Source organism: Salvelinus alpinus, chromosome 23 (genome assembly GCF_045679555.1).
Source record: "Salvelinus alpinus chromosome 23, SLU_Salpinus.1, whole genome shotgun sequence".
In the NCBI taxonomy this organism is placed as follows: Eukaryota; Metazoa; Chordata; class Actinopteri; order Salmoniformes; family Salmonidae; genus Salvelinus; species Salvelinus alpinus.
The window spans coordinates 39,138,261-39,150,273 of NC_092108.1; the positions used below are offsets into that span (position 1 = coordinate 39,138,261).

At 41.6% G+C, this 12,013-nt stretch overlaps 1 protein-coding gene across 2 annotated transcripts; it reads left to right on the forward strand.

The window, feature by feature from the left end:
• The first annotated feature begins 1,299 nt into the window (after nt 1-1,299).
• On the forward strand, nt 1,300-11,715 carry LOC139550945 (inositol monophosphatase 3-like). 2 transcript variants are annotated; one of them, XM_071362240.1, is made up of 5 exons: nt 1,300-2,088; nt 4,519-4,678; nt 7,097-7,192; nt 7,815-7,976; nt 10,317-11,715. In XM_071362240.1, the coding sequence occupies exons 1-5, from the start codon at nt 1,750-1,752 to the stop codon at nt 10,586-10,588; spliced, it is 1,029 nt and encodes a 342-aa protein (XP_071218341.1). In that variant the 5' UTR covers nt 1,300-1,749; the 3' UTR covers nt 10,589-11,715. The 2 variants fall into 2 exon arrangements, with proteins under 2 accessions (XP_071218341.1, XP_071218342.1); XM_071362241.1 differs by lacking the exon at nt 7,097-7,192 and having other exon boundaries at nt 1,357-2,088.
• The last annotated feature ends 298 nt before the right edge of the window (nt 11,716-12,013 follow it).

Below are 12,013 nucleotides of genomic sequence, written 5' to 3' on the forward strand. Positions count from 1 at the left end.
TAGAGGTCCTGGATGGCATGGAGCTCGGCCCCAGTAATGTACTGGGCTGTCTGCACAATTTTATTTATTTAACCTTTATTTAACTAGGCAAGTCAGTTAAGAACAAATTCTTATTTATAATGACGGCCTACCAAAAGGCAAAAGGCCTTGTGCGAAGACAGGGGCCTGGGATTAAAAATAGTAAATAAATACAATATAAATATAGGACAAAACACACATCACAACAAGAGAGACAACACAACACTACATAAAGAGAGACCTAAGACAACATAGCAAGGCAGCAACACATGACAACACAGCATGGTAGCATTACAACATGACAAAAACATGGTAGAAACACAACATGGTAGCAGCACAAAACATGGTACAAACATCATTGTGCACAGACAACAGCACAAAGGGCAAGAAGGTAAAGACAACAATACATCACACAAAACAGCCACAACTGTCAGTAAGAGTGTCCATGATTGAATCTTTGAATGAAGGGAATGAGATGAACTGTCCAGTTTGAGTGTTTGTTGCAGCTCGTTCCAGTCGCTAGCTGCAGCGAACTGAAAAGAGGAGCGACCCAGGGATGTGTGTGCTTTGGGGACCTTTAACAGAATGTGACTGGCAGAACGGGTGTTGTATGTGGAGGATGAGGGCTGCAGTAGATATCTCAGATAGGGGAAAGTGAGGCCTAAGAGGGTTTTATAAATAAGCATCAACCAGTGGGTCTTGCGACGGGTATACAGAGATGACCAGTTTACAGAGGAGTATAGAGTACAGTGATGTGTCCTATAAGGAGACACCCTCTGAAGCGCCATGCGATCGAGGGCGGTGCTATTGCCACACCAATTAGTGGTGCAGCCAGTCAATATGCTCTCAATGGTACAGCTGTAGAACCTTTTCAGGATTTGAGGGCCCATGCCAAACTTTTTCAACCTCCTGAAGGAAGGGGGGGGGGGTAGACCAGAGCTGTTAGTATTTGCTGACATCTAGTGGTTGGTAAACGCAGTTAAATAAAATGCAACAATGTATATGATCATTCGGAATTAACAACATATATGAAGCATGGAATGATTTCGTTAAAAAAAGTATTTATTGCACTAACACTCGCACTTGTCTTTTACTACCACTAATTTCACTGAAACTACTATTTTTGGGGGGAGGGAAGTAACGTTACTTACTTGCAATGACTGTGATATTTGGTTGTCTTACCTACCTTAGTTAAATGCAACGACTGTAAAGTCGCTCTGGATAAAAGCGTCTGCTAAATGGCCAAAATGTAAAATACTCGCAAACATTTTACGTGAACCTAAATTGAACAGGCCATGTGATATTCGTGACCCGGAAAAGAAACAATCAGATACCTTGAACTCTGACCCCGCCCACCGTGTACGTGGAGCAAAACAATTACTCATATGCTGCTCGTTTTCTCTTCTGACCTTAGTAGTGCAAGAATTTTTGAGGAATAGGTACTGACCGGTGGTATATTATTTAACAAACTATATGGGAAAGCGGATGTTATCTTTAGAAGTCATGTTTTCTACATTCGCTTGACAGCCAATGATAGCACTCCAGGTAACGCTAGTAAGCTAGCTAGGCAACCCATAAAAAACACAGGTAAATTGTCCAACTGCATAAGCTAGAAATGTAAATAACTTTTGAAATGAAAACTAGCTAGCAAGCATTATCATTGTCTTGCATTGACGAACCCCGGCAGTGGTTGTGTGTGACATTTAGTTAACTAGCTGATTAACTAAACCGATGGCTCCTATGGGAATCCGTCTATCGCCACTTGGAGTGGCCGTGTTTTGCTTACTGGGACTCGGCGTGATCTACCACCTATATGCCGGAGTTATATCCAGCCGCATAGCTGCTTTCACGTCGAAGAGAACAGTGAATCTCCGCGACCTGCTCGCACTGTCAGTGGAGGCTGCAGTCCAGGGCGGTCGGGAGGTGAAGAGGGTCAGAGAAGAGGACAAGTTAGAAGAGAAGACCAAGGGGAAAACGAAGGAAGGGGCTAGTGAAAAGCTCACTCAGGGGGACTTAAACTCTCACCGAAAGATGTATTATCTTATCAAGAACACTTATCCATATGTACAGGTAAAGAGGAAATTATATTTGTGTATCAGTACATGAGTAGTTGGAAAAGGGGGGTACCTAGTCAGTTGTACAACTGAATGCATTCAACTGAAATGTGTCTGCCATTTAACCCAAGCCCTCTGATTCGGGGGCTGCCTTAATCGACATCCACGTCATCAGGTTCACACTTAGCTGTGTACCACATTGTTTATTTATACCCTTTACAGATAGACTTAACGGTATGTTGCCTGTAAAAAAAAATATATATATATATAATACTTTAAAAAAAACACATCTGTCAATGTTTTTTAGTGCCCAATTCACACAGACCAATTTTTACCACATTCTTACCGGGATAAGACTTTTTATATCTCCCGTGCGTTTTTAGGAGCTGGAGTAGACGTGGGCCGATTTGGCTGGGCATCTATTTGAATAGATCCATTGAATATACACTATCACAAAGAAGTCCATTCTTAATTATTTTTAGACGGGTCCTAAGAAACATAAGATTAATACAATATATTTTCTAAATAATAGAGTGTCATATTGTGAGTAGAATAATGTTACTGGTCTGTGCAGCCTGTATGCTAAATCAAATTGTATTGCTCCATACACAAGTGTAGCAGTTATTGCGGGTGTAATGAAATTATTTTGTTCCAAGCCCCAAAGTGCAGTAATAAATCGCAATACACACACATCTAAAAGTAAAATAATGGAATTAAGAAATATAGAAGTGTTAAGGTGAGCAATGTTTGAGTCTGGAGTATGTGCGTATGTGATGGGATGTATAAACATGAACAGTATGTGGCTAGAATATGTAGTATATCTGAAGAATAAATAGAATAGTATATGTGCAGCAATAGTTGAATAGGATAGGCCTTGACTAGAATAGTTTATACATATGAAACGGGTAAAAACGTATGTACATAAGTCACCAGTGTTCCATTATTAACGTGACCATTGTTCCATGACTATAGGGCAGCAGCCTCTAAGGTGCAGGGTTGAGTAACCGGATGGTAGCCGGCTAGTGACTGTGACTTAAGTTCAGGGCAGGGTACTGGGTGGAGGCTGGCTAATGATGGCTATTTCAGTCTGATGACCTTGAGATAGAAGCAGTTTTTCAGTGTATCGGCCCCAACTTTTTTCAACAGTTAACATTTTTATTTGTATTACATTTTTATTTAACTAGGCAAGTCAGTTAAGAACAAATTCTTATTTACAATGACTGCCTACCCAGACCAAACCCGGACGACACTGGGCCGATTGTGCGCCTCCCTATGGGACTCCCAATCACGGCCGGATGTGATGCAGCCTGCATATGTCACTAAATACTCCAAAAGTAATCCGATTGTTGTAATACATTTGAAGCAATATTTCTACAGGTAAGATTTCTACAGCCTAATTGTAGCCTAACCAATGTACAAACGGAGATTCAGTGGGGGGAAAAAACATTCTGACATTGATTGATTTATCAAAACGAGTCCCCACACTTGTCTCAAAGCAGCGCGAAACGGTGCTGTAATAGTTGAACACGCGGGCAGGCTATTGCTTCAAATGTGTTTATAACAATTGGATGACTGGGAATTTCAGTAAGCAACAATTTGATGCCTTCCATGGCATTAGCCTACTTTATTCCAATATTTGTATCATTCAGTAATATTTATTCCCACAGTTATTCTTTATAAATCCGTCCAGTTGTGGTAAAGAAAACAATGCATATGGTGGGCTATGCAAAGAGATTGGTGAAGTGACATGCTTCGCAAAGTTAAGAACTAGCAGGAGGATAGTAGTAACGGGCGCTGCCTAGCAACCATCAAGAGTGTAGTGTGTGCCAATGCCACCTTTGCATTACGGCTACATTTTATACTAAGCCGTAGGCAGAACTTTACTGCAATCATAATTAGGTTGTTTAGCGGAAATATAATTAGAGGCTTTTTCGCCGACAATACCTTTCATGTATAAAGAAAAGTCGGCAAAGAGTTGGTAGGATCCTTTGGGCGGCAGGTAGCCTAGTGGTTGGGCCAGTAACCGAAAGGTTGATGGATCGAATCCCAGAGCTGACAAGGTTAAAAATCTGTCATTCTGCCCCTGAACAAGGCAGTTAACCCACTGTTCCCTGGTAGGCCGTCATTGTAAATAAGAATTAAAATAAATAGTAGATAAAGGTTAACTTTTATATTTTTTTAAGTTGGTGGAAAAACATATTGGTTTGAAAGGTGTATTACTAACACATACCATGACTTATTGTAGTTCCATTGTCTATGCTCCAGAGAGTTTGCAATGTAAAGCACACCCTGTATTGTTCAGTGTCAATCACCATAATAGGCATTGGTCTCTCATGTTGGCATCACTTCTAACATAACCACGTGTTAAACAGAACAGCCTTAGTCTTCATAGTATTGATAATGAGTTTTACACGCTGATGTTTAAGTGTGTTCTGTCCCTTTGTAGGTGAACTCTGAAGAGCATGATGAGACCAACAATGAGCTGGGGGTGTGGAACAGAGACATCCCTGCTGACATCCTAAAAAGCGTGGAGGGGGGCAGGGATGTGCCCGCTGACAGTATCACCATCTGGATAGACCCACTGGATGCCACTCAGGAGTATACAGGTATGGTGTCATGTAGCAACCCACTATGGTCGGTGTTGTGAAGGGTTATGCCACCTCACCAATTCCCTATTTACCCTCTGGACACGCCCAACTCTTGCCAACTTACCGTACCTGAACTCGCTCTGATAATCACCATTCCACTCCCTTTTTCAGTAGCTTGTTTCACCTTATTGTTTGGTGGCATGGGGCGGCCCAAGTCCTTATTCCTTTTCCTTTGTTGTACGTGACCTGACTAAAAACCACAACATCCTAGAACAACCTCCTATCATAACTTGTATCTCAAACGTACCTACTGGCATTACAAGCCATCAAATCTTCATCCTAACCAGAACTTGAAACCTACCCTAAGATGGTCCACCCTAGTCCTTTTCTTTCGTCGGCCAAACCCATAAACCTGCGCCGAAACCACACATGTATACACTGGTTTGGCCAATGCCGAACCTTCTCAATGATTTGATTATATTAATGTTCAGACTTATACTAAGCTTTCCCGCTAGATGCCATGTCAAAATGGAGCCCTACTATAGATGTGCCTAAGCAATAGGAGGCCAACAGATGGGTTAGTTTCACCAGTCCCGTTATACCATGTCAATGTTAGCCATTGTCAAGATAAGAAATACACTGCCTTCAGAATGTATTCACTCCCCTTGACTTTTTCCACATTTTATTGTTACAGCCTGAATTTAAAATAGATTAAATTAAGATGTTGTGTTACTGATCTACATGCAATACCCCATAACGTCAAAGTGTAATTGTGTTTTTAGAAGTGTTTACAAATGAATACAACATGAACAATTTAAATGTCTTGAATCAATAAGTATTCAACCCCCTTTCATGGCAAGGCTAAATAAGTTCAGGAGTAAAAATGTGCTTCACAAGTTGCATAGACTCACTCTGTGTAATAGTGTTTACCATGATTTTTAAATGACTATCTGTAACTGTAACCCACATACAGAGTCAACCACAAAGTCCAGGGAGGTTTTCCGATGGTTCGCAAAGGGCACCTTTTGATAGATAGTTTAAAAACAGAAGCGGACATTGAATATCCCTTTGAGCATGGTGAAGTTATTAATTACACTTTGGATGGTGTATCAATACACCCAGTCACTACAAAGATACAGATGTCCTTCCTAACTCAGTTGCCAGAGAGGAAGGAAACTGCTCATGAATTTCACCATGAGGCCAATGGTGACTTTAAAACAGTTAAGTTTAACGGCTGTGATTGGAGAACTGAGGATGGATCAACAACATAGATCCAAAATACTAACCTAAATGACAGTGAAAAGAAGGAAGTCTGTACAGAATTAAACTATTCAAAAACATGCGTCCTGTTTGAAATAAGGCACTAAAGTAATACTGTAAAAAATGTGGCAAAAAATGTTAACTTTTTGTCCTGAATACAACTGTTATGTTTGGGGCAAGTCCAACACCATCACTGAGTACCACTCTTCATATTTTCAAGTATGGTGGTGGCTGCATCATGTTATGGGTATGCTTTTTATTGGCAAGGACTATGGCGTTCCATTTATAAATGGAATAGATTTAAGCACAGGCAAAATACTAGAAAACCTGTTATCTGCATTCCAACAGACACTGGAAGACACATTCACCTTTCAGCAGTACAATAACCTAAAACATAAGGCCAAATATACACTGGAGTTACTTACCAACACAACATGGAATGTTCCTGAGTGGCCTAGTTAAAGTTTAGACTTAAATTGGCTTGAAAATCTATGGCAAGACTTGAAAATGAAAATGGCTGTCTAGCAATGATCAACAACCAATTTGTCAGAGCTTGACGAATTTAAAGAATAATCAGCAAATATTGTACAATCCAGGTGTGCAAAGCCCTTAGACTTACAGCTGTAATCGCAACATGTATTGTCTCAGAGGGTTGAATACTTATCTAATCAAGATACATTTACATTTTAGTCACGTAGCAGACGCTCTTATCCAGCGCTACTTACAGTAGAGTGCATACATCTTCATACTTTCTGTCCATACTGGTCCCCCGTGGGAATCGAACCCACAACCCTGGAGTTGCAGGAGTCATGCTCTAACAACTGAGCCCCATGGGATATATTCGTGTTTGTGTAGATCGTTGACAGAAAATGACAAATCTATTTTAATCCCACTTTGTAACACAACAAAATGTGGAAAAATTCTAGGGGTGTGAATACTTTCTGAAGGCAATGTACTTTAGGACAGATATATACTGTAAGACAAGATGGATTAAAATAAATAATACTATTTAGACACAGCTTAAGTTTGAGCTCCACTCCTCTTTGTGTGGGTGATTGAAATGAGACGGAGGGGGCTACCTATACTCAGCTACAGAGTAGTTGTCTTAGCAGTGTCCTGTTTCCTAAGCTGTATCCTGTTTCAATGAGCCCATTGTTTTCTTTCTCCTATTGTCAGAGAACCTGCTCAAGTATGTCACGACCATGGTGTGTGTGGCCGTGGACGGGAAACCTGTCATAGGCGTGATCCACAAACCTTTCACAGGATACACAGGTGTGTTTTTCACTGTCACCGATTGTATACACGGTGTGTACGTGTGACACTCCCTCAATGGTTTAAAGCATGGGATTTTTGGAGTAGACAAAATGCTCACCATATTTTCTACACCAATCTAATGCTTTTAAATCTGTTAGGGGAGTGAACGAGTTCAAGCTTTGGAGAGAAGGGGGAGAGACATAATTTGGCTTCAGGACAGAGCAACACTGTTCTACTGTAAGATATACCAGTCAGTGGACTGGTGACAGCAGGGGCTAAGTCACTCCTTTGAGAATTCACCCGGGAGGGGAGCTCACTATAAGGTGGCTTCATTGGGGATTGTGAACGGCTGCATTGTGTCCATTGAATGGCGAGACGGTGGATGTGCCAACCCACTGTCAGGAGAGTGTGGGTTTGTGTTGACTTGCAGTGTCCAGTCCATGCCCAAAGAAAATTATTTCAATTCATCTTTATTGTCACAGCCGAAATAAGTCATGGCCTAGCCTCTACCCACAGGCGTTTCTTTCCTGACAGTTATATCTGTTTCTTGCATTCTATATTACATAACTGTAACCAGTCCTGTTGGTGTAGAACTAAAAGTCCATCTTCAGCTATTTAAAGCATATGTTCCTGTCCACAGCTTGGGCCTTGGTTGGTCATGGGTCTAACATGAAGCCTCGCACCACCTACAACATGAACCCCCCCAAGGTCATCGTGTCCCGGTCGCACGCCGGGAAGGTGAAGGGTTTCATCGAGGAGGCCTTCGGCAACACTACAGTTATTCTCCCAGCAGGGGGTGCAGGTACGGCGCTGTGTGTAAGCGTTCACCCACATTTGTTATGGTAGTAGTCTATCGCCTATGATTGGATGCAACCTATGATTAGTCATTACTTAACATTTTGAGAGGCATACGTATTTCTGCGGATGTTAGTTTCATGCAATGTTCCCTCTTAAGTTGTGTGCGACCGCGCACCTCCTCCAGGGCTGCCGCGCAGACGAAAGACATTCAACTTCACTGAGTTCACCCCATTCATTTGCACTATATGGATCAACGTTTTTTCTGTGATCATATCGGCATTATATCAGCCCCTTTTCAATGCAACAAACCAAAACAAATCTAACTTTGCAAGATTGAGTCTGATTTTGTTATAGGCAGATCCAACATTTGTTGATATTCTTTGCTAGTTAGTGAGTTATTAGCCCTGTTACAGATCAGTATAGGTCAGCAATGGGGAGTTACTGCTTCCTACAAGAGCACAAAACATGTAGGCTACATTTCAAGCGGTCTTTTTGAAAAGCCAGTCAAGCTTAATTAAAGGGGCAGTGTTGTATTTTGAGACCGGCTTGAATATGCAAATAAGCCAATAGGCGGAGGGGTAGTCTACATTGTCTAATTCTCTATATGGTAATAATAATTGTATTTTGTTAAAGGGGTTTCTTGCAACACAGTACCATGCAATTTTGTCATCTATTTGGCCCATGGTATTAGACCAAGTAAAAGAAAACATGAATTAATGTAAAATCGTGTTTAAAAGTCTCATGCAATGTAGGCCTGCATTGAACACCACATATAGGCTACTGTAGGCTATATCATGTACATTTAAAATGTATTTCCATTGAAAAGTGTTATCTGATTTGCTCAATTGGTTTTGTTGGTTGGCCTACATTATGCTCAGATAGCCGCAATAGCCTATTGGCTACTGTCTAAAACTTAGTGTTCACTGTAAACGCGTTCCAGAAGTTGCACAAAATTCTACTCACAAGACCAAGAATTTGCTACTTACTCGCAAAAAGTTTGAGGGAACATTGGTTTCAAGTGTTATGTAATTTTGGAATAAAATGACTTGTAAACTCAGCAAAAAAAGAAATGTCACTGTCAACTGCATTTATTTTCAGCAAACTTAACATGTGTAAATATTTGTATGAACATAAGATTCAACAACTGAGACATAAACTGAATAAGTTCCACAGACATGTGACTAACAAAAATTGAATAATGTGTCCCTGAACAAAGGGGTGGGGGGGTCAAAATCAAAAGTAACGGTCAGTATCTGGTGTGGCCACCAGCTGCATTAAGTACTGCAGTGCATCTCCTCATGGACTGCACCAGATTTGCCAGTTCTTGTTGTGAGATGTTAGCCCAAGGAATCTGCAAGTTCCTGGACATTTCTGGTGGGAATCACCCTCCGATCCAACAGGTCCCAGGCGTGCTCAATGGGATTGAGATCCGGGCTCTTCGCTGGCCATGGCAGAACACTGACATTCCTGTCTTGCAGGAAATCACGCACAGAACGAGCATTATGGCTGGTGGCATTGTCATGCTGGAGGGTCATGTCAGGATGAGTCTGCAGGAAGGGTACCACACGAGGGAAGAGGATGTCTTCCCTGTAACGCACAGCGTTGAGATTGTTGTCATTGCAGGCAATCTCAGTCCGGTGATGCTATGACACACCGACCCAGACCACGACGGACCCTCCACATCAATCCCGCTCCAGAGTACAGGCTTTGGTGTAACGCTCATTCCTTCGATGATAAACGCAAATCCGACCATCACCCCATGTGAGACAAAACAGCGACTCGTCAGTGAAGCGCACTTTTTGCCAGTCCTGTCTGGTCCAACGACAGTGGGTTTGTGCCCGTAGGCGATGTTGTTGCCGGTGATGTCTGGTGAGGACCTGCCTTACAACAGGCCTACAAGCCCCCAGTACAGCCTCTCTCAGCCTATTGCGGACAGTCTGAGCACTGATGGAGGTTCCTGGTGTAACTCGGGCAGTTGTTGCCATCCTGTACCTGTCCCGCAGGTGTGATGTTCAGATGTACCGATCTTGTACAGGTGTTGTTACACGTGGTCTGCCACACGTGGTCTGCCACTGACCTTAATTGCCCACCGTCTGTAAGCTGTTAGACTTAACGACCATTCCACAGTTGCATGTTCATTAATTGTTTATGGTCCATCGAACAAGCATGGGAAACAGTGTTTAAACCCTTTACGATGAAGATCTGTGAAGTTATTTGGATTTTTACGAATTATCTTTGAAAGACAAGGTCCTGAAAAAGGGCTGTTTCTTTTTTTGCTGTGTTTATATAGGTCATTATTACTATGGTTTGCAGTTATTGCTGTTGTATTTTCCATTGATCCCAGGCTATAAGGTGTTGGCTCTGCTGGACCCCCTTGATGAGGACATTGAGAAGGCTGACGTGTACATCCACGTCACCTTCATCAAGAAGTGGGACATCTGCGCCGGCAACGCCCTGCTTACGTCCCTAGGAGGTCACATGACTACGCTGAAGGGCGAGGAGATAGACTACTCGGGGGCCGCGGGCAACAGGGAGGGTCTGCTGGCCAGCGTCAAGGTGGACCACCAAGACCTGGTGGCCAAATTGCCGGCATGGGACTCCTCTGACAAACACTGAGGAACACACACACACACAGATATTTACACACACACACAGCCATATATATACACACACACGCGCACACACACACACACACACACACACACACACACACACAGATGATCAGAGACAAATGGACAAGATGACCGACCATAAGCCTTGAAGACCTAACAAGCACAGATGAGAGGACAACACGATCTGGGACAAGACAATAATGAAATATATTACAAAGCCCGCCAGTTTCCTTCAAACTCCTTTCACCATTTTTTAATGTTTGTTATGCTAGATAGGTTAACCGTTTGAGGGGATAAATTGTTTAACTATAGTTTAACACCTGCGGGGTTTTGGCTGCTGCAATGCGAATCGAGTTTGATTATTGAAATGGTAGTTTGAGTGGATCTTTCCTTTTAAAAAAACAAACATTTTCTTTATTTTTCTAAGTAGTCCACTTGATACTGTCCCAATGTGAAAATCCTACATCTTGGAAAACTTAACTGCTGACATGCAAGACATTTTGGGATTGTACAGTGGACTAATGGAAAAAATACTAAAAGATTGTTTGAGTGGATTTGTCCTTTAATGCATGGTACTTCCTTCAGATTCACATTCATTTGATTGTTCTGTATGCATGTGAAGGTACAGTTTACTTATTTTTTCATGAATATCGTCAGAGTTCACTTTGTATCGCAGTCTCCTTCGCCTCCACCTTTTGGAAAAAGGCTATACAGTGTGTTAAATCCATATGTGGCTTATTCAGTCAATGCATTTGTAAGAAAGTCTAGTCTACTAGAAACCATGCTTTTGTAGGTATGTTAAGTGGAAATACTTATTAGCTAAACATGCTAATTTAGCAACAATATATTGGAGATCTTTGGTAATGATTTAGATTGTCAACAGAACCCCCCTACTGTATCTTGACATTCAGAATAGACCATTCATACATGGATATCCCTTCGCTAACACTGTGAATACTAACTGTATTGTCCAACTGTGCTTTCTCGAAAGGACTATTTTTGTGCAGTATGTGCATATGTTGTGTGTCTGAACTGGATGTGATTGCTAAGCCTGTGCATATAGCTGTAATGTAGCTGTCTCTCAAACTCCCCTCTTGTGTTTTAAATTAAATGGTGGTGTGCATGACATCAGTGACTGGGTTATGACTGCTTCATACGTGATCTAGATCCTTTCATTTCTGTTTGACGTATGTTGCACTGTTGAGAATTACAGGTTCAAAGCTGTCCCTATCCATTAATTTAACCCGTTTCTATAAGCACTTGTCATGTTTTCAAAAGATAATGTATCTTTGAAGAGATTACAACAAAATAATAAGCAGAATGCTCCAACCAGGTCTTTCATAGTTCCACTCGAAGTAAGGTGGAATCCTAAAAGATCAAGTCTGTTCACTGTACATAACCCATGAAGGTAGATTCAAAAAGTCCAAAA